This window comes from Heterodontus francisci, unplaced genomic scaffold (genome assembly GCF_036365525.1).
Source record: "Heterodontus francisci isolate sHetFra1 unplaced genomic scaffold, sHetFra1.hap1 HAP1_SCAFFOLD_510, whole genome shotgun sequence".
Taxonomy (NCBI): Eukaryota; Metazoa; Chordata; class Chondrichthyes; order Heterodontiformes; family Heterodontidae; genus Heterodontus; species Heterodontus francisci.
In genome coordinates, this window is record NW_027140486.1 from 823,235 (window position 1) to 842,429 (window position 19,195).

At 47.7% G+C, this 19,195-nt stretch overlaps 1 protein-coding gene across 1 annotated transcript; it reads left to right on the forward strand.

Moving 5' to 3' along the window:
- Positions 1-1,576: 1,576 nt before the first annotated feature.
- Positions 1,577-18,794, forward strand: LOC137359991 (probable G-protein coupled receptor 139). Its single transcript, XM_068025586.1, has 2 exons — positions 1,577-1,715; positions 17,899-18,794. The coding sequence occupies exons 1-2, from the start codon at positions 1,577-1,579 to the stop codon at positions 18,792-18,794; spliced, it is 1,035 nt and encodes a 344-aa protein (XP_067881687.1).
- The last annotated feature ends 401 nt before the right edge of the window (positions 18,795-19,195 follow it).

Sequence of the window (19,195 nt, forward strand, 5' to 3'; positions counted from 1 at the left end):
GTTAGCTTTTCTTAGTAGGGGGATCGAGTTTAGGAGCCACGAGGTCATGCTGCAGCTGTACAGAACTCTTGTGCGGCCGCACCTGGAGTATTGCGTGCAGTTCTGGTCACCGCATTACAGGAAGGATGTGGAAGCTTTGGAAAAGGTGCAGAGGAGATTTACCAGGATGTTGCCTGGTATGGAGGGAAGGTCTTACGAGGAAAGGCTGAGGGACTTGAGGTTGTTTTCGTTGGAGAGAAGGAGGAGAAGAGGTGACTTAATAGAGACATATAAGATAATCAGAGGGTTGGACAGGGTGGGTAGTGAGAGTCTTTTTCCACGGATGGGCGGCACAGTGGCGCAGTGGTTAGCACTGCAGCCTCACAGCTCCAGGGACCCGGGTTCGATTCTGGGTACTGCCTGTGTGGAGTTTGCAAGTTCTCCCTGTGTCTGCATGGGTTTTCTCCGGGTGCTCCGGTTTCCTCCCACAAGCCAAAAGACTTGCAGGTTGATAGGTAAATTGGCCATTATAAATTGTCACTAGTATCGGTAGGTGGTAGGGAAATATAGGGACAGGTGGGGATGTTTGGTAGGAATATGGGATTCGTGTAGGATTAGTATAAATGGGTGGTTGATGGTCGGCACAGACTCGGTGGGCTGAAGGGCCTGTTTCAGTGCTGTATCTCTAATCTAATCTAATCATGGTAATGGTAAACACGAGGGGACATAGCTTTAAGTTGAGGGGTGATAGATATCGGACAGATGTCAGAGGCAGGTTCTTTACACTGAGAGCAGTAGGGGCGTGGAACGCCCTGCCTGCAACAGTAGTAGACTCACCAACTTTAAGGGCATTTAAGTGGTCATTGGATAGACATATGGATGAAAATGGAATAGTGTAGGTCAGATGGTTTCACAGGTCGGCGCAACATCGAGGGCTGAAGGGCCTGTACTGTGCTGTAATGTTCTATGTTCTATGTTCTATCCTGAGTGGACTTGATAGAGCCGATACCGGGAAGATATTTCCTCTTGGGCAGGAGATTGGAACTATGGAATGCAGTATAAAAATAAGAGTTCAGCCATGTTAAGCCATGATTTTACCGAATGGTGGAGCAGGCTCAATTGGCTGAATGGCCTACTCCTGCTCCTGAGTCCCATGTTCCTATTCCAGCAACACCTCAATTTTAATGTTATCACTCGTGTCTTCAAATCCCTCCTAGGTCTCACCGCCTTGATTATCTCAATCCCCTGTCCATTTCCAATATTCCCTGAAACTTGCTCATCTTAAATTTTCTTTCTAATTCTCTTTCTAAAGGGAATATCTTTCCCTCTGTTTCTCTCCACGATCACACATTTCCTCTCTCCAGCTCCACTGGTGCTGAGGAAGTTTGGATCCATAAAATGGTATGAGCTGCACTCCATGGACCCGAATTGTGTCACAGGAAGGTTTCCCTTTGCTATTAATAAGGGACTCCGTTCAAAGTGTTATCACATAGTGTCAGAGGGAGCAACAGCCCCGGCACTAATAGTGATCAACAGCTCCAGAGAGAGGGAGAGGATAGATCAGAATCTGCGAACAATAGATTGGAATGTTACAACAATGGACAGGAGTTTATCCTCGGATTTTTACTATCTTTCTGCATGTAATGATTGGTACACATTAGACGATGGGATCCTGTATGCACTTGCGATAATTCAATATAATTACTATCCATTCCTGGCGATTGTAGGTGTCCCTGGTAAGTCTCTCGACACAGCTATTAATTCTATAAAGCATGTTTAATTGCATTACTGCTCCTGTAATTTACTCTGCCCCTCTTGCTGTTGCTTTTCCTGGTAAATCTCTACCTCCAGCTATTATCTGTCAAGCCATTGTGGAATGTCATGTCAAACTGCTATTCCAGCAGCTTTGATGCACGTCTTTGAAACTTGATCTGTGCATGTCTACTGACTGCCTGTGTTAGTCACTCTCAGCTGAACATAAATTCAGCAGCACCAGGAACTCGCTCTAGTATTATTTAAAAGTACCAGGCATCCAACTTACAGGTGAGGGGCTTTTGACTTACTTCTGCTATTGTAAAGTTAGTGGAGTGGATGGTTTTCTGGAGGTTTTGTTGTGAGCTGCTGCAGACATTCAGGGAGGACAGAGGATGTGTTGACCCAACTCTGGACGAGGTATGGGGTCTGTAGTTACAGTGTCTCTGGCTCTGTAACATGACCAACAAATGGATCAGAGGCTGCATAGAGGGGAAGCTCTATAAAGAGGGAGGAGGAGGGGCGTCTGCCCTACCGACCCCGGGTTTCCTATGAGGACTTCTCTTACCTACACCTAACCCAGGAGCAGGGTGTGAGGTGACACTGATTCAATAAGGAGCTGGTCACAGAACTATGTCTCCTCCTGCAACACGAGCTGGAGCCTCAGACCAGGGTGAGGACGGAGATATCAGCGGCTGTTAACATCACAGTTTCATTGAAATTTTATGGATCTGGATTGTTCCAGGCAGGAGCAGGAGACATATCCCACATTCAGTCATAGACAGTGATAGAGTCAAAGTCACTAACCACACAGAAGGAGTCCATTCGTCCCATCGAGACCCTAATGGTTCTCTGTGGAGCAATTCAGTCAGTCTTACTCCCCCATTCAACCCCCTTAGCCCTGCAAGTTCACTTCCATCAAGCACCCATCCAATTTCCTTTTGAAATTGGAAGGAAGGATCAAATTGGGAGGAAGTAAAGCTGGTAGCAGGAGGTAGAAAAGTAGAACGTGACATTCGAAGATAGGCGAAACAAGCATCAACTGCAATGCAGAATGTCAAGAAGACACGGTTATTGACTCGATGACTCTGCGACTCTCTGAAAGGTGAATACTATTACTACTGCTTTCCTATACTGGGAAAGTTTATAATGGACTGGGCAGTATCACCCTGTTGAACCCCGTGATGTCAGTGAAATGATTGATACCCCAGATTGATGCTTATTGCAGCAGTCACTGGACCAATGGCCGAGACTGGAGGATAGCGGGAATCACTGTTATTGTCAGTCTCACCAATGTGCCTATTGCAGCAGTCACTGGAGCAGTGGCCGAGACTGAAGGATAACGGGAGTCACTGTTATTGTCAGTCTCACCAATGTGCCTATTGCAGCAGTCACTGGAGCAGTGGCCGAGACTGGAGGATAACGGGAATCACTGTTATTGCCAATCTCACCAATGTCCTATTGCAGCAGTCGTGAGCATAGTGCCCCAGGCACTAACAATTAAAACAGCACATGGGGTCACACTTTTCCTGCTTAGGAGTTGTAGATGACCTGATCTCTGACTGTCTTCTGGCCTGTGGAGAGCTACTACCTTAACGTTAGTGAGTGCTCGGGGAAGATTGGTTCAAGTCTGCTCCGAAGACTTCAGGAATGGGTGTGAGTTTGGTAACGGGATCTGTTTTCACGACTGCAAATACCAGAGCTATCCGGACTAATAGTTGGCGGCCATTCAGAAACAGCGTTTAAAACCGAGGGAATTAACATGGTTTACCCCTTCCTCACTCGCGTGCTTCAAAATTTCATGGAAGGCACTCGGACTCTCGGTCGGGTACTGCTTGGCATTGGCCAGGACATGGTGGCCATCAATGTTCCCTGTCCCCAGTGCCCTCCACAGGCCAGTCTCCATATCCTCTAAAGCGTCCTCGATCAGAATGACATGAACGATCTCTTGTTTTAACTCCAGGGAACAGGCAGCCAGAAGAAACAGCTTAAGGTCGTTCCTTATAATTCAGGATTATTTTCCACTTGGTATGAGATGGAGAACCTGCTGCTCATATCTACCGTTCCCAGTTCCTGCTTTAGAATCCTGTCCTCAACGGGGGTAAGGGACCTATGTGGGGTTGTGCTGGTGGCATCCCCCTCGACATCAGTGGTTGTGAATGGTTGCAGTGCATTGTTCTGTCTGGAACCATCCAGTGAGGATGCACATAGAGTTTTGTGGGAGGACCGGTCGAAGGTCCGCCCAGAGGGCATTGAATGATTGTTGACTCAGCTCACATTGGTTGAGCTAACCTATGCCTTCCAACAGCTAGTGAGGCGCAAATCCCCAGGGCTGGATGGGCTGACTGTGAAGTTCCTCAGGGCGTTCTTGGAAGTCTTGTCGGGGGTATGGGGGTGTGGGGAGGGGGAGGGTGGTGGTGATGGCGGGGAGATTTCATGCTCGAGTCCTGGGAGAAAACCTGGCAACTGGTGAGATGCTCTTCTTGTGGTGCACGGCGGTCATCGTCCTGCTGCTGAAGAGGGGTGATCTCCGTTTGCTTAAAAAATGGCGTCCTTCCTCTGTTTTCAGCACGGATTGTAAGATCTTTTCCCGGGCTATGTCTACCCGCCTGGGCTCCGTCCTGGAACACATAATCCACCCCCACCAGTCCTACACGGTCACGGACCAGTCAATCTCGGACAACATCAACCTTGTATGGGACCTGATCCATCTTTCCCAGAACACTTCTCTGTCTTTCTCTCCCTCGAACAGGAGAAGGCACTCAACAGGGTGGATCATTAACATATTTTTGGGACTCTGCACAGGTTTGGACTGGGGCTACATTTTGTGTCCCAGGTCCCACCTGTATATGCCTCCGCAGAGTGTCTGGACAAAGTTAATTGTTCCTTGATGGCGCCCCTTTGCTTTTTGAGAGGGGTCCGTCAGGGATGCCCAATGACCAACCAATTCGATACCATCTGCGTGGAACCATTGCTGTGCCTTTTTCACAGGAGTCTGGTGGGTTTGGCTTTGCACAGTCCGGGCATGTGGGTCGTCTTCTTGGCTTATGCCAATGACGTCATGGTCACAGATCCCATTGACTTGCAATGGATGTGCAAGTGCCAGTAGATCTTTTCTGCCTCATCCTCTGCGAGAATCAATAGGGGAAATGTTCTGGGCTCCTGGTGTGTCAGTGGCGGGTCGAGTCCCTGCCGGAGCAGTTAACACCATTTGTGTGGAGCACCACACATCTTCTCTACAAAGGAACCTGCCTTAACCACGGTGGGGATGCCTGACCATCATACTCGCAGGGGTTGGAGGCGAAAGTAACCACTCGCCTCGGCCACTTGATCGGTCTTCTCCGAGAGCTTTCCCACTGGGGCAGAATGCTGGTCATAAACCAACTGATGGCCTCGAGGCTGTGATACTGGTTGCTCACTTTGGCCCCCGCCCCTGCGTTAGCCACCAAGGTCCAGAAGAAGCTCATCAATTTCTTCTGGGACAGGAGGAAACACTGGGTCTCTGCCGCAGTCCTGAGTCTCCTTATAGAAGAGGGTGGATATTTGCTGGTGTGCGTCCACTCCCAGGCTGCTACTCTTCACCTTCAGACCTTGCAGTGATACCTGAACGTCGATTGTCCTCCAAGATGGCGTTCACTGGCGATGTATTTTTTTCCACCAGGGGAACTGCGTTCAAGACGCCACCTTGATCCCAGCAGTGCATTTTAGCTGCGCCTCTCTGAAGGAGTTGCCTGCCTTTTGCTGGGATCTATTCAGAGTATGGAACATGGTCACCTCCAGTCAGGGCGATCCACCGCCAGTGGAGGAGAGTGGTTTGGCTGCCAGGGTGGCCGGCTCTGGGGGTGGACCAAATTGCAGAGAAGGAGCTGAAGTCACCGGAATGACCCTCACTGCGGGTGACGAAGGGGATCGCGTGTGTGGAGTGCTCCCGACCGAGCTGACTCCCGCCCGGATGGAACTGCGTGTCGGAACCAAACTCCAAAACCCTCCTCACGAGCTGGTCCCTCAAAACCTGAGCCACCAATCAGAAATGCCCTCCGTGGCATTTCACATGCAGGAATTTCCTGTACAAGCGGCTCCTGCACACTCTGCAATTCCTCACCCTCGTGTGTCAGACAGACACACCGTGGCTGTCTGTGTTGCCATCTGGCAGCAAGGGGAAACCCAGTGGAGGTCCTTCTATGCAGGAGTCCTCCCCCTTTAATTTTTGGCCTAGGGTGGAGGGTGCTGCACAGGGTTGTCCCGTGCAATAGAGTTTTAAGAAGGTTCATGGACTCTCAGATTGCCTGTAATTTCTGCGGCCTGAATAAGTCCATGTTCAATGTATACATGGAATGTGCGAGGTTGCACCCTCTCTTTGAGTAGTTATGGCAGCTGCTCCCCAAGCTTTGGTTGGACTTCATCCCCACGCTCCTGATCTTTCGGCACCTGATATGGAGGGGCATGGACCAGGAGAGAAACCTCCGCATCGGTCTGCTCCGGGCCTGGCCAAGGTGGCAATTATCAGGTGTAGGATGCGGGCCATCGGAGGGGGGGGGGGGGGGGTCCGTCGGACTTGATTGCCTGATACTCTTCCGAGGTTACATTCGCACCCTGGAGAAAGAGCATGTGGCGTCTGCAGGTTTGCTTGAGGCGTTCCGTGACCGGTGAGCACTACAGGGACTGGAATATGTCATTGATGCAGACAATTCAATTTTAATTTGAGTGTTTGTCTTATTTATTCGATTTTAATAAGATCATTTTATAAAATGTATTTCAGGGTGCCCTGAGAAATAAAGGCTTCCTCGACATATTATATATAAAATGGAGCTGGTTTGCAAAGACAAAAAAAATCTAGTTAAATACAGAGTAAAACACCTTCTGCACTGTTCAATTCGGCACTCCCAAGGCAGGTACAACATGGGCAATATACAGACTTCTGCGTTCTGACGTTCATTGTACATGGAACTCAGAACCACGCTGGAGGAGATTAACACACCGGAAATAGAAATGCATCTCGACTTATCTGTGTCTGGCAGTCAGTCGCACATCAGGTATGGTTAGCACAGGCCAGGGATAGAATTGGGTCGTGACTACTCGATGTGTGGTGGTCAATACCACAAATGGTGTGATTAATACAGGCTAGTGGTAGAATTGGGTCTTTCCTGCTCGCTGTGTGGGTCCGTACCACACCAGCTGGGATTAACACAAGCCAGGGATACTATCGAGCCCTTCCTGATCTCTGTGTGGGTCGGTACCACACGGGAAGGGATTGAAACAGGCTGCGCATAGAACTGGGCCTTTCATGCTCTTGTTTGGGTCAGTACCACATCGGGTGGGATTAACATAGGCCGGGGATAGAATTGGGCATTTCCAGCTCACTGTGTGGGTCAGTACCATACCGGGTGGGATTATGGCAGGCCAGGTATACTAGAATGGTACCAGGGATTTGGGTATTCATTTGCGTGAAGAGATTGGAAAAGCTGGGATTGTTCTCCTTCGAGCAGTGAAGGGTAAGGGGATATTTAATATAGAATTCAAAATCATGAAGGGTTTTGATGGGATAATTAATGTGAAACTGTTTCCAGTGTCAGAAAGTTCAGCAGTGAGAAGACACAGATTGTAGGTAATTGGCAAAGAGCCAGAGGTGAAATGAGGAATATATATATAAATAATATATTTTTTTTACTCAGCGAATTGCTGGGATCTGGAATTCACTGCCTGAAAACATGATGGATGTATATTCAATAATAATTTACAAAAGGGAGCATTACAAATACTTGGAAAAACAAAACAAATGCAGGAGTCTGGTAAAAAGGGGGGCGGGGGAGTGGAACGTCTTACATACCGCATTCATGGAGGTAAAACTGACACAATGGGCCGAATAGCCTTCTTCTCTGCTGCTGAAATCTCTGATCGATTAGCTATAGACAGAGCGTGAAGAGTGAGAAAGACAGAGAGAGAGTGATGCACAGGGAGTGAGAAAGCGTTGGAGAGAGAAAGGAAAAGAGAAAGGAGAGAAAATCAGTTTTGCATCGCGTTTTGGGCAGAGGGGTGATGATCTGCCCGCTTCCGTTGCTGTTGAGGGAGGTGACACACAAACGTCATGCTGACTCCTCATTTCCATGAATTCTACGTGCAGCCCTTGTTGACCCACGCTGATGTCTGTCTGCACGCTTAACAGGGGCCGAACTGTGTGTGAGGCTGGCACGACCTTCAGCCAGAATTCAGCTCTTAAAGGCAGCCTGTTCCTCTTAAAGGGAATCTGCACTGAGTCACAGGAGGCTGCCACCAACCTCTCACACAGTTCAATGTACCACACGCCCATCACTCACCCTTCAGCAGTCACTAACACTCAGGACTCACACCTAACATTCACATACTCCACCTCATCCTCACAAACCTTCCACTGGTACCAGCCTCATACCCACCTCTCACTGCCTCCACATACGCCCAGCTATTCAGCTATGGCAGGCACATCATCCAAACACAGTGCAACACAATCACTGACATTCTGCCCTCTCTCTTACAGGACAAAGTGCCCCAAAATCACAGGGAGCAGCAGTGAACCGGCGGGGGCCAGGCTTCATCCCCTGAGCCTGAGGAAGGAGATATTTCACCAGATTATGGGACCGGCTGTGACAGAGCCCGTAGCATGTGGCATCGCCGAGAGCATTCAGGATGATGCTATGTTCCTGCCTTATGTATCTTCTTAAGTCCCACCTTCCCCTCATCCTGCTGCCTGGGATGATGTACAAGCTGCAGATGGTGGGACCATGGACCTCCTGCTTTCCATCCCACCCCTTATCCCTCACCACGACCCTCCCCTTCTGATTTTATGCTTGCCAGTGATAACCCAAAACTAACAGCTTCCCAGTCACAGCAGCTCCAGGAGACAGAGAGAACTGCAGCACAGCACTGATGGTGAAGCCCCATCACTTGGTCCGTTACTCACAGTCACGAGATCAAATACTGACACTGCGTGGACCTTAGAAGCTGGTATAGAGGCGGAATCTGCACGTGGTGAGCAGCCGAGCACTAATGAGCTGCAGACGTAAGAACATAACAAATAGGAGCAGGAGTAGGCCATTCAACCCCTCAAGCTAGCCCAGCCATTCAGTAAGATCATGGCTGATCTGTCCCAGAACTCAACTCCTCTTTCGGGCCACCTATGACGAACCCTCGACTCCCCGAGATTTCAAAAATCGATATATCGCCTCCTTAAATACGTTTAGTGATCTAGCCTCCACAACTCTCTGAGGCAGAGTATTCCAGAGATTCACCATCCTCTGAGATAAGAAATTCCTTCACATCTCAGTTTTAAATGTGTGCCCTCTTATTCGGTAACAATGTCCCCTGGTTCGAGAATCCTCCACTAGTGGAAACATCTTCTCAACATTTACCCTGTCAAGTCCCCTTAAAATCTTATATGTTTCTGTAAGATCACCTCTCATTCTGCTTGGCTCCAATGAATAAATGCCTAACCTGTTTAGCCACTCTTGATAAGAAATACCCTTCATCCCAGGAATCAGCCCAGTGAACCTTTTCTGAATTGACTCCAATGCTAGTACATCCTTTGTTAAATATCGGGACCAAAACTGTGCGCAGTACTCCAGGTGTGGCCTTACCAACACCCTGTACAGTTGGAACAGGACTTCCTTATATTAAAACTCTAACCGCTAACAATAAACAACAAATTCCATTTGCCTTCCTAATATTTGCTGCACCTGTATGTTAACCTTTTGTGTTTCATGCACAAGAACACCCAGATCCCTCTGTACTGCAGTATTTTGTGGTCTCTCTCCATCTAAATAATAATCTGCCTTTTTATTCTTCCTACCAAAGTGGATGATCTCGCACTTTGCCACATTGAACTCCATCTGTCAATTTTTTGCCCACTCACTTAACCGATCTATATCCCTTTGCAGATTCTTTGTGTCCTCATCACCACATGCCTTCCCCGCTATTTTAGTATTGTCAGAAAATTTGGATACACTTCACACTGTCCCTTCCTCCTCGTCATTAATATCGATAGTAAATAGCTGAAGCACTCGGACCGATCCTTGTGGCACCCCACTAGTTACAGCTTTCCAACCTGAAAAAGACCCATTGATGCCGACTCTCTGCCTTCTGTGTGTTAGCCAATTCTCAATCCATGCCAACACATTACCCCCAATACCCTAAACTCCTATTTTGTGCAATAACCTTTTATGTGGCACCTTATCAAACGCCTTCTGGAAATCCAAATACACTGCATCTACCAGTTCCACTTCATCCACTCTGCTTGTTATCTCCTCAAAGAACTCTAGCAAATTTGTCAAACATGATTTCACTTTCATAAAACCATGTTGACTCTGTTTGATTGCATTATGCTCTACTAAATGTCCTGCTACTTCTTCCTTAAAAATGGACTGTCCCATTTTCCCAATGACTGATGTGAAGCTAACTGGTCTATAGTTTTCTGCTTTCTGTCTCCTCCTTTCTTGAATAGGGGTGTCACATCAGCGGTTTTCCAATCCACTGGTATCCTACCGGAATCTAATGAGTTTTGATATATTATGACCAATGCCTCCACTATCTCTGCAGCCACTTCTTTTAAAACCCTTGGGTCCAGGCTGTCAGGTCCTGGTGACGTGTCTGCCTTTAGTCCCATCAGTTTGTCCAGCACTTTTTCCCTCGTGATAGAGATTGTTACAAGTTTCTCGCTCCCATTGACACCTTGCTCATCTATTATTGTTGGATTGTTTATAGTGTCCTCTACTGTGAAGACTGATGCAAAATATTGGTTTAAATTATCTGCCATCTCCCTGTTCCATGTTATTAACTCCCCATCCTCCTCTTCTAAGGATCGTTTAGCATGGTATTGTGAAGGAGAGGTCGTGTCCTACTAATTTGATTGAGTTTTATGAGGAAGTGACGAAGATGATTGATGAAGGAAGGGCAGTGGATGTTATCTATATGGACTTTAGTAAAGCCTTTGACAAGCTCCCGCATGGCAGACTGGGCGTACAAGTCCACAGGTCACTGAAAGTGGCAACGCAGGTAGATAAGGTAGTCAAGAAGGCATCCGGCATGCTTGCCTTCATCGGTCGGGGCATAGAGTATACAAATTGGCAAGTCATGTTGCAGCTGTGCAGAACCTTAGTTAGGCCACACTTAGAATATTGCGTGTAATTCTGGTCGCCACACTACCAGAAGGACGTGGAGGCTTTGGAGAGGGTACAGAGGAGGTTTACCACGATGTTGCCTGGTCTGGAGAGCGTTAGCTATGAGGAGAGGTTGGAAAAACTCGGATTGTTTTCACTGGAACGACGGAGGTGGAGGGGCGACATGATAGAGGTTTGCAAAGGTATGAGCGGCATGGACAGAGTGGATAGTCAGAAGCTTTTACCCAGGGTGGAAGAGTCAGTTACTCGGGGACATAGGGTTAAGGTGCGAGGGGCTAAATTTGGAGGCAATGTGCGAGGCAAGTTTTTTTTACACAGAGGGTGGTGAGTGCCTGGAACTTGCTGCCAGGGGAGGTGGTGGAAGCAGATACGATAGCGACGTTTAAGAGACATCTTGACAAATACATGAACAGGAAGGGAATAGAGGGATATGGGCCCCGGAAGTGCAGAAGGTGTTAGTTTAGGCAGGCATCAAGATAGGTGCAAGCTTGGAGGGAAAAATGGCCTGTTCCTGTGCTGTACTGTTCTTTGTTCTTTGTTCTTTGTCCAATACATACTATTGCTACTCTCTTCCTTTTAATATACCCGTAGGAGTTGTTACTGTTTGTTTTTATGTTTCTTGCCAATTTACTCTCACAATCAATGTTCTCCCTCTTTATTAATTTTTTAGTCTTCCTTTGCTGTTTTGAAAAGCTTCCCAATCCTCTCGCCTGCAACTTGTTTTCGTCACATTGTACGCCTTTGCCTTTGATTTGATACTCTCCTTAACTTCCTGTTATCCACAGGTCGTTCATCGTTCTCTTTGAGTCCTTCCTTCTGACTGTAATACATGTTTGTTGAGTGTTATGAAATATCTGCCTAAAAATCTGCCACTGCTCATCTACTGACTTTCCCTGTAGTTTACCTTCCCAGCCCGCTTTAGACAACTCTTCCATCATACCTCTGTAATTGCCCTAGTTTAAGTTGAAGACACTGATTTGAGACCCGAGTTGGCCACTGTCAAACTGAATTTGAAATTCTACCATGTTATGATTGTTTCCCCATAAAGGATCCTTGACTGCAAGATCTCCTATTATTCCTATCTCATTACACAATACTAAATCTAAAACAACCTGTTCCCTGGTAGGTTCTGCAACATATTATTCTAAGTAACAATCCGTAAGGCACTCTGCAGATTCGTCTCACATGCTACCCTTGCCAATTTACTTTGCACAGTCTCGATGCAGATTAAAATCACCCATGATAATTGCAGTGCCCTTCTTACACGCCTCCGTTTTGTCCTAATTAATATCTTGTTCACCAGAGAGGTAACTCTTTGGGGGCCATTAGACCACGACCACAACTTTCTCTTGCAATGCCTTATTTCTAACCAAACTAATTCTGCATCACGATCTATTACACCTATATCATTACTCACAACTGCACTGATCCCTTCCTTTAATAGCAAAGCTCCCCCACTTTCTTTTCCTTTCTGCCTATTCTTCCGGAACATTGAATTATCCTTGAACATTGAGATTCCAGTCCTGGTCATCCTGCAACACATCTCAGTGATAGCTATCAAATCATATTAATTTAATTCCATCTGTGCTGTCATCTCATCTATCTTGTTACAAATGCTACGTGCATTCAGATAAGGGCCTTAAGCTTTGACGTTTTACCATTTTTACCGACTCTGGTTTTAATTTCTGCTGCAGTCTTATGCTTTTATTCTCTGTCCCTTCCTGTCACTCTCTGATTAATGTATGTTCATTCACTATCCTGCATCTCTGCTCTCTCGTTACTCTTCGACTTTTTAAACTTCCCTTCAGTTGAACCGAACCGCCCCCCCCACCCCCACCCACCACAATACTTACCTTACTGCATTATCTGCAACCTTAGTTATTCGATTCACCAGGACACTGGTCCCAGCATGGTTCAAGTGAAGCCCATCCCAACGGAACAGCTCTCTCATTCCCCAGTACTGGTGCCTGTGTCCCATGAGTCGGAAGCCATTTCTCCCACACCAATCTTTGAGCCACACATTTTCCTCTCTAATCTTATTTACCCTTTGCCAATTATCACGTTGCTCAGGTAGTAATCTGGAGATTATTACCTTTGTGGTTCTGCTTTTTAATTTGGACCCGAGCTGCTCATAGTCCCTCAGCAGATCCTCTTCCCCAGTCCTACCTCTGTCGTGGGTACCTCCGTGGACAACAACAACTGGATCTTTTCCCTCCCACTCCAAGTTCGTCTCCAGCCCTAAAGAGATGTCCTTAACCTTGGCACCAGTTAGACAACACAGTCTTCGGGACTCTCTATTTTGCTGCAGAGAACAGTATCTATTCCCCGAACTATGCCAGCCCCGACTACAACAATATTTCACTTTTTTCCTTCCCTACTTGAATGGCGCTCTGAACCATGGTGCTGTGGTCAGTTTACACATCCTCCCTGCAGCCTATGCCCTCATCCTCACTGGGAGCAAGAACTGCGTACCTATTGGATATGGGCACTGGCTGAGACTCCTCCAAAGCTAAATTCTGGATCCCCATATCTGCCTCACTCGCAGTCATACCCTCCTGTCCCTGACCAGAGTCGAGATTGGATGTAATTAATGATTGTCTCCAGAAACACCATGTCCAGATAACTTTCCCACTCCCTGATGTGTCATAGTGTATGCAGCTCAGACTCACGTTCATCAATTCTGAGCTGAAGTACCTCGAACAGCCAACACTTACTGCAGATGTGGTCACTGTGGATCACACCAGGGTCCACCAGCTTCCACATGCTACAGCCGAAACACATCGTCTGCCCAGACATCGCTCTGCTATTTAATTAAATAATTTGGATCACAGTATTTAAGAAAAATAAACTATTTAAGTGTACTCTTAACCTGTAATGACATCGCCTGATTTAAATCACTTGGCCAAAACCAAAAAAAAAAACAAGAACTAAACAACACAAGGCACGTAAGAAATACCCATCAATCACTTACCAGCCCTCCTCTGACGTCACACTTCAATTTTATTTTTTTCTGGTCAAGCAGTTGCACTGAACAGAACAAAGCGCTCTCACCGCCGCCGCTGCTTCTGGTGTCGAGCCTCGCTCTCTGCTCCTTTTATACCTCGGCTCATCTCACCACCGCCGCTGCTGCTTCTGGTGAGAGGACAGCCAGGCAGGGTGAAAGGATAGTTCATGTGTAAGTTCACTGGAGGGCAAGGTCACAAACGAGTTATAATACACAGGACTCAGATGAGAACATTACTGGAACAGCATACAGATAAATGCTGATGAACATGTACACTGAGATACTTTATCCATTGACAGGCCTGTCAGACAGTCGGTTGTCACTGTCAAGGAACATGGAGGGGTCCGACCGGATACTTCACAGAGCTTGATGCCCAATCTTTCACCTCTGGAAATGGTGACGAACTCCATGAAAGCACTCGCGGACCCAGTCATGAGAAAGCGTCTGGTGACCATTGTTTCTGCAGCACAGGTGGCCAACATCCAAAGTCTCAGTGCTGCAGTGAAATCTCAGACTGAGTTCATCAGATCCATGCTTGGTGCCTTGCAGGATCAGACTGCTGCCACCATGGCTGTGGATCTCAGTGTTTAAAGGGGTTTGCAGGCTCTCACAGCAGTAGAGCATTCTGTGATCCAGTAGATTACTAGGATTGCTGAGGTGTCGCCCCGTGGGAGTGACAGTGTCTCCGTGGAGCCTGGTCCTGCTCTCCTCTCTCAGGATGACAGTATTTGTTCTCCCTTCACTGTCACTCCACCAGTATCCTTGCTGTTACCCATCAGCCAGCCCAGGCTGCTGCTGCCTATGTGGAGGTGGTGCTGTTCGAATCCGATCTTTGTACGCCTAGAACTGCTCGAGGCTTCCTGCAAGGCCATCTTCATTCTCCCCCAGTGAAAGTCAGCAGCCTTCCATGCAGCAATAACTGGGGAAACACTGTGTAGGAGCACTGGGCACGTCGAGGGAAACCGCAAGACATGCACTCAGGGAATACACAAGGGTGAAAAGTTTGTATCATTGGATGTGTTGTTGGATAAAGATGATAATGAAATGGTTTTTATTGGTGCTTTTTATTGCATGATGGTGACCAAAGGGAACTGTGATTGGGCGTCTCAGATGGGTGTAATGGTAGAGAATGGGGGATCCATGGTGGGAAAGGGAAGTTGTCCTATGGGAACTGGAATCTTAGCAGGGACTGTCTGACCGCCTCTCCAGGTTTAAATGATCCAGGAAATATGCTCCGTGCCTCCTCCCCCTCCTGAGGTGGCCTCCGGATTCCTGGTGCCAATGCCTGTGTCCTCATGATGGTGATGATATGAAGGGTGTAGCAGAACACCACGAACTTGGACACCTGCTCTAGTGTGTACTGGAGGGCTCTGTTCGAGCGGTTCAGGCATTGGAAGCATTGCTTCATCACACCGATGGTCTGTTCCACCATGTTCCTGGTGACGCCATTACTCACGTTATACAAATGCTAATTGTGTGATGTTGGTTGGCAGTGCGAGGTGGTTTGAGGGTGTAAAAACATTAGCTGTGTCTAGCGGTGACTTCCCTTTGTCTCCGAGCGGCCACATTCTGGTTCTCCATGGAGGCCAAAACTTTGGGAACGGCTGGCTGTTTCTGAATGAAGGTCTCATTCACCAACATGTTGTACTGGGCATGCTCACCTCCCAACTGTAGGGCTGAGAGTTCTTTCATTTCCTGTACCTCTCCCCTTTGACATGGTGGCCTGGCAGAGCCAGCTACACTATAGGGAAGCCGGCTTTCCTGAAAAAGCCATGAGGCCTCTCAACCGGCTTCTCTATGTCCTAAAACCTCATCACGCTTACCTTGCGCATTGGGCTCCAGCAATGCATGTGGTTCCAGGCCTGTTATAGTACTGGCAGTGGGTCACACGCTCTGAATGGCCCACGTGAATCTCCTACACTTATCTGGAGTCTGGGACTCCAGCAATGGTCCAGGGCCCATGATTGTAATGGTACCCGCCCCCTGACCAATCCCAGTGACCCCAAACCACTTACCTGATGTACTGACTCCCCAGCAGTGGGCGTGTATCCAGTCCTGGTACAGAGACAGCAATGCATCCGCTACCTACCTGGCACTGGCTGTTCTGCCACACTTATCTGAGGTCTACGGCACCTGCGTTGAGCCTGGTCCCAGATCTGGTGTAGTACCAGCAGTGTCGCACGCTCCCTGACTGGTCCCCATACAGCCCCACACTTATTTGGTGTCCAGGACTCCAGCGATCTTCCAGGTCCCAGAACTGCAGTCGATCCAGCAGTGGCATCCACTCCCTGAGTGGATCTCGATACCTCAAAACAATCACCTGGAGATTGGGGCTCCAGCAATTGCCCTGGGCCCAGCGCTGTGTATCACTATCAGTGGCCCCGACTGTGTTCAACTGGTCCCGGAGTTCTCACCGCACTTACTGGGGCCCAGTGCTCGATGTTTGATCCCTGCCTCCGGCTTCGTGTAGGACTGCCACTGCCGCCCATTCTCTAACTTTACACGGCAACCCCACCACGCCTAATTTGTGTTGGGGACTTCAGTGATGGTCCTGATCCAAGGCCTGATGTATTACTGGCGGTGAACACCACTAGCTGACTGGCACAGTGTCTTCGGTACACTTAACTTGTGTCCCGGGCTCCAGCGAAGGTCTTCCTTGCAGGTATGGTGTATTAGCTTCAATGACCCCCACTGGCTTATTGGCCCCAGCAACCACGTAACACCTACCTGAGGTCCAGGGTCTCCAGCAATGGTCCTGCTGCATTACTAACAGTGTGGCAACTCTACCACTGGCCCCAACAGCCTCGTTCACACGCCTGAGGTCCAGGCTCTCCAGGAATTGTCCTACTCCCAATTGCCTCGGTGTCCTCGGTACACTGTCAGTATAGTACTGACAGTGGTCCTACTCCCAATTGCCTCGGTGTCCTCGGTACACTTAGCTGAGGTCCAGGTCTCTTGTCATGGTCCTGGTCTCAAGCCTATTGTATGAACGGTAGTTGCCCCTACTAGCTGACAGGCCCTGGATGTCCTTGCCAAACTCACATTGGTTTTACAGCTCCAGCGATGGTGCTGCATCCAGGCCTGACGTAGTATTGCTAGTTCCATTACGCCCGGTGGCTTTGCCAATGCTACTGAGCTGCTGGCCATCTGATTGTTCAGCAGGGATGTGAGCGATGGCCCAGGCAGTTAACTGTCCCAACGCCACTGAAATGCGCTGTTTCTTGGTTCTGAATTGCCAAGGCAGTGTTCCCCTCATATTTTCGGCAACCGTCAGGAACCCCACAGGCTGTATTAAATTCAGCTGCCTATCTCCAGCTGAAATCCGTGTCACTCGTCCAATAATTAGATACACACCGAATATGGCAACACACGTATAAATGTCAATCCAAACTCCTTCAACCTGTTGTATTTTACTTCCAACATGATCTATAATTTTCTGGTAATTTCCCTTATTTATAGTTAATTTAGTGACGATTGAGATTATTTGTTTCATTGATTTTTTTTCTGGTCTTATTCCCTATCATTGTTTTAAAATAATTGAATTGTAATCTGTGCTGCTTGTCAGAGGTGAGGGAATCTCTCAGTCTGTTCAACATTTAACTTTCGATGCAGGACCAAAGTGCTGCAGATGCTGAAAATCTGAAATAAAAACAGAAAACGCTGGACATAGTCAGCAGGTCAGGCAGCATCTGAGGAGAGAGAAACAGAGTTAATGTTTCAGATCAGACCTGGGAGAGATGAGAAGCTGAACACTTTTTAAACCATAAAAGGAAAGGAGGGAGGGTAGGATTATGATTAACATTGAGTTTAATAATTTCAATAACACCCTTTCGTCATTTCATCTCCCCTGTCTTCCATCGTATCGCAGACCTTCCCGCTTGTTATTTCAGGTCCAATCATTTCAGCATATCATTGGATGCAGTGACATATTTGTAAATCTCAAGAAGTCCTCAAACAAACTGGTAAATTTGCTCCAGTCTGATGTATAATTTCTCTCTTTATTTACCTTCCTCACAGTTAACTTGCTGACGATTGGGATCCTGACTCAGAGGAAGTGCGGTCTCTCCAAATGTGTCACTCGCTACCTGGTGGCCATGTCAGCGGCGGATCTACTGGTCATTATCCTGGACCTGATCTTGAGACAGATTCCCATTGTTTATTGGGGACAGTTTCAGTTCCTGTGGTCCATCCCCGTGTGTAATATCCACGCCGTCCTGCTTTACGCAGCCACAGACTGTTCTGTCTGGTTCACTGTCACTTTCACTTTTGATCGATTTGTAGCTATTTGTTGCCAGAAGCTGAAATGTAAATATTGCAGCGAGAAAACGGCTGCTGTGGCTCTGGGAACAGTGACTGTGCTGAGCTGTTTAAAGGACATCTTCTGGTATTTTATGTTATCAGGTCGTTATTGGCTGATGAACGCCCCCTGGTTTTGTTCTGTACCAAGGGATGTTCAGATGTCTCGTGTCTGGGTAACAATCGAATTCCTCCATCACATTCTAACCCCGGGGCTACCATTTGTGGTGATTCTGCTGCTCAATGCTCTCACCGACAGAAACATTTTAGTGAGCAGCAGATTACGCAGGAGACTCCGGGCTAACAGCACTGGGGAGACTCGCCAAGACGCGCAGATGGAGAGCCGAAGGAAATCCATTATTTTACTGCTAGTTATCTCGGCCAATTTCATTCTGTTGTGGACAGCGTTAATGGTGCTTTCCATATGGACACGGATGTGGAATTTGACGTCGGTGTCTTTCTCTGCCCGTCCACCTCGTTTTCTGCAGGAATTGGGCTTCATGCTGCAGCTCCTGAGTTGCTGCACAAACACTGCGATTTATGCCGTGACCCAGACTCAGTTCAGAGAGCAGTTGAAGAATGCGCTGAAATATCCCTTTACCCAGTTGTTGAATTAATTCATTGATGAACATGAGAACATTAGAACATTACAGCGCAGTACAGGCCCTTCAGCCCTCGATGTTGCGCCGACCTGTGAAACCATCTGACCTACACTATTCCATTTTCATCCATATGTCTATCCAATGACCACTTAAATGCCCTTAAAGTTGGCGAGTTTACTACTGTTGCAGGCAGGGCATTCCACGCCCCTACTACTCTCTGCGTAAAGAAACTACCTCTAACATCTGTCCTATATCTATCACCCCTCAACGTAAAGCTATGTCCCCTCGTGTTTGCCATCACCATCCGAGGAAAAAAGACTCTCACTATCCACCCTATCTAACCCTCTGATTATCTTATATGTCTCTATTAAGTCACCTCTCCTCCTCCTTCTCTCCAACGAAATCAACCTCAAGTC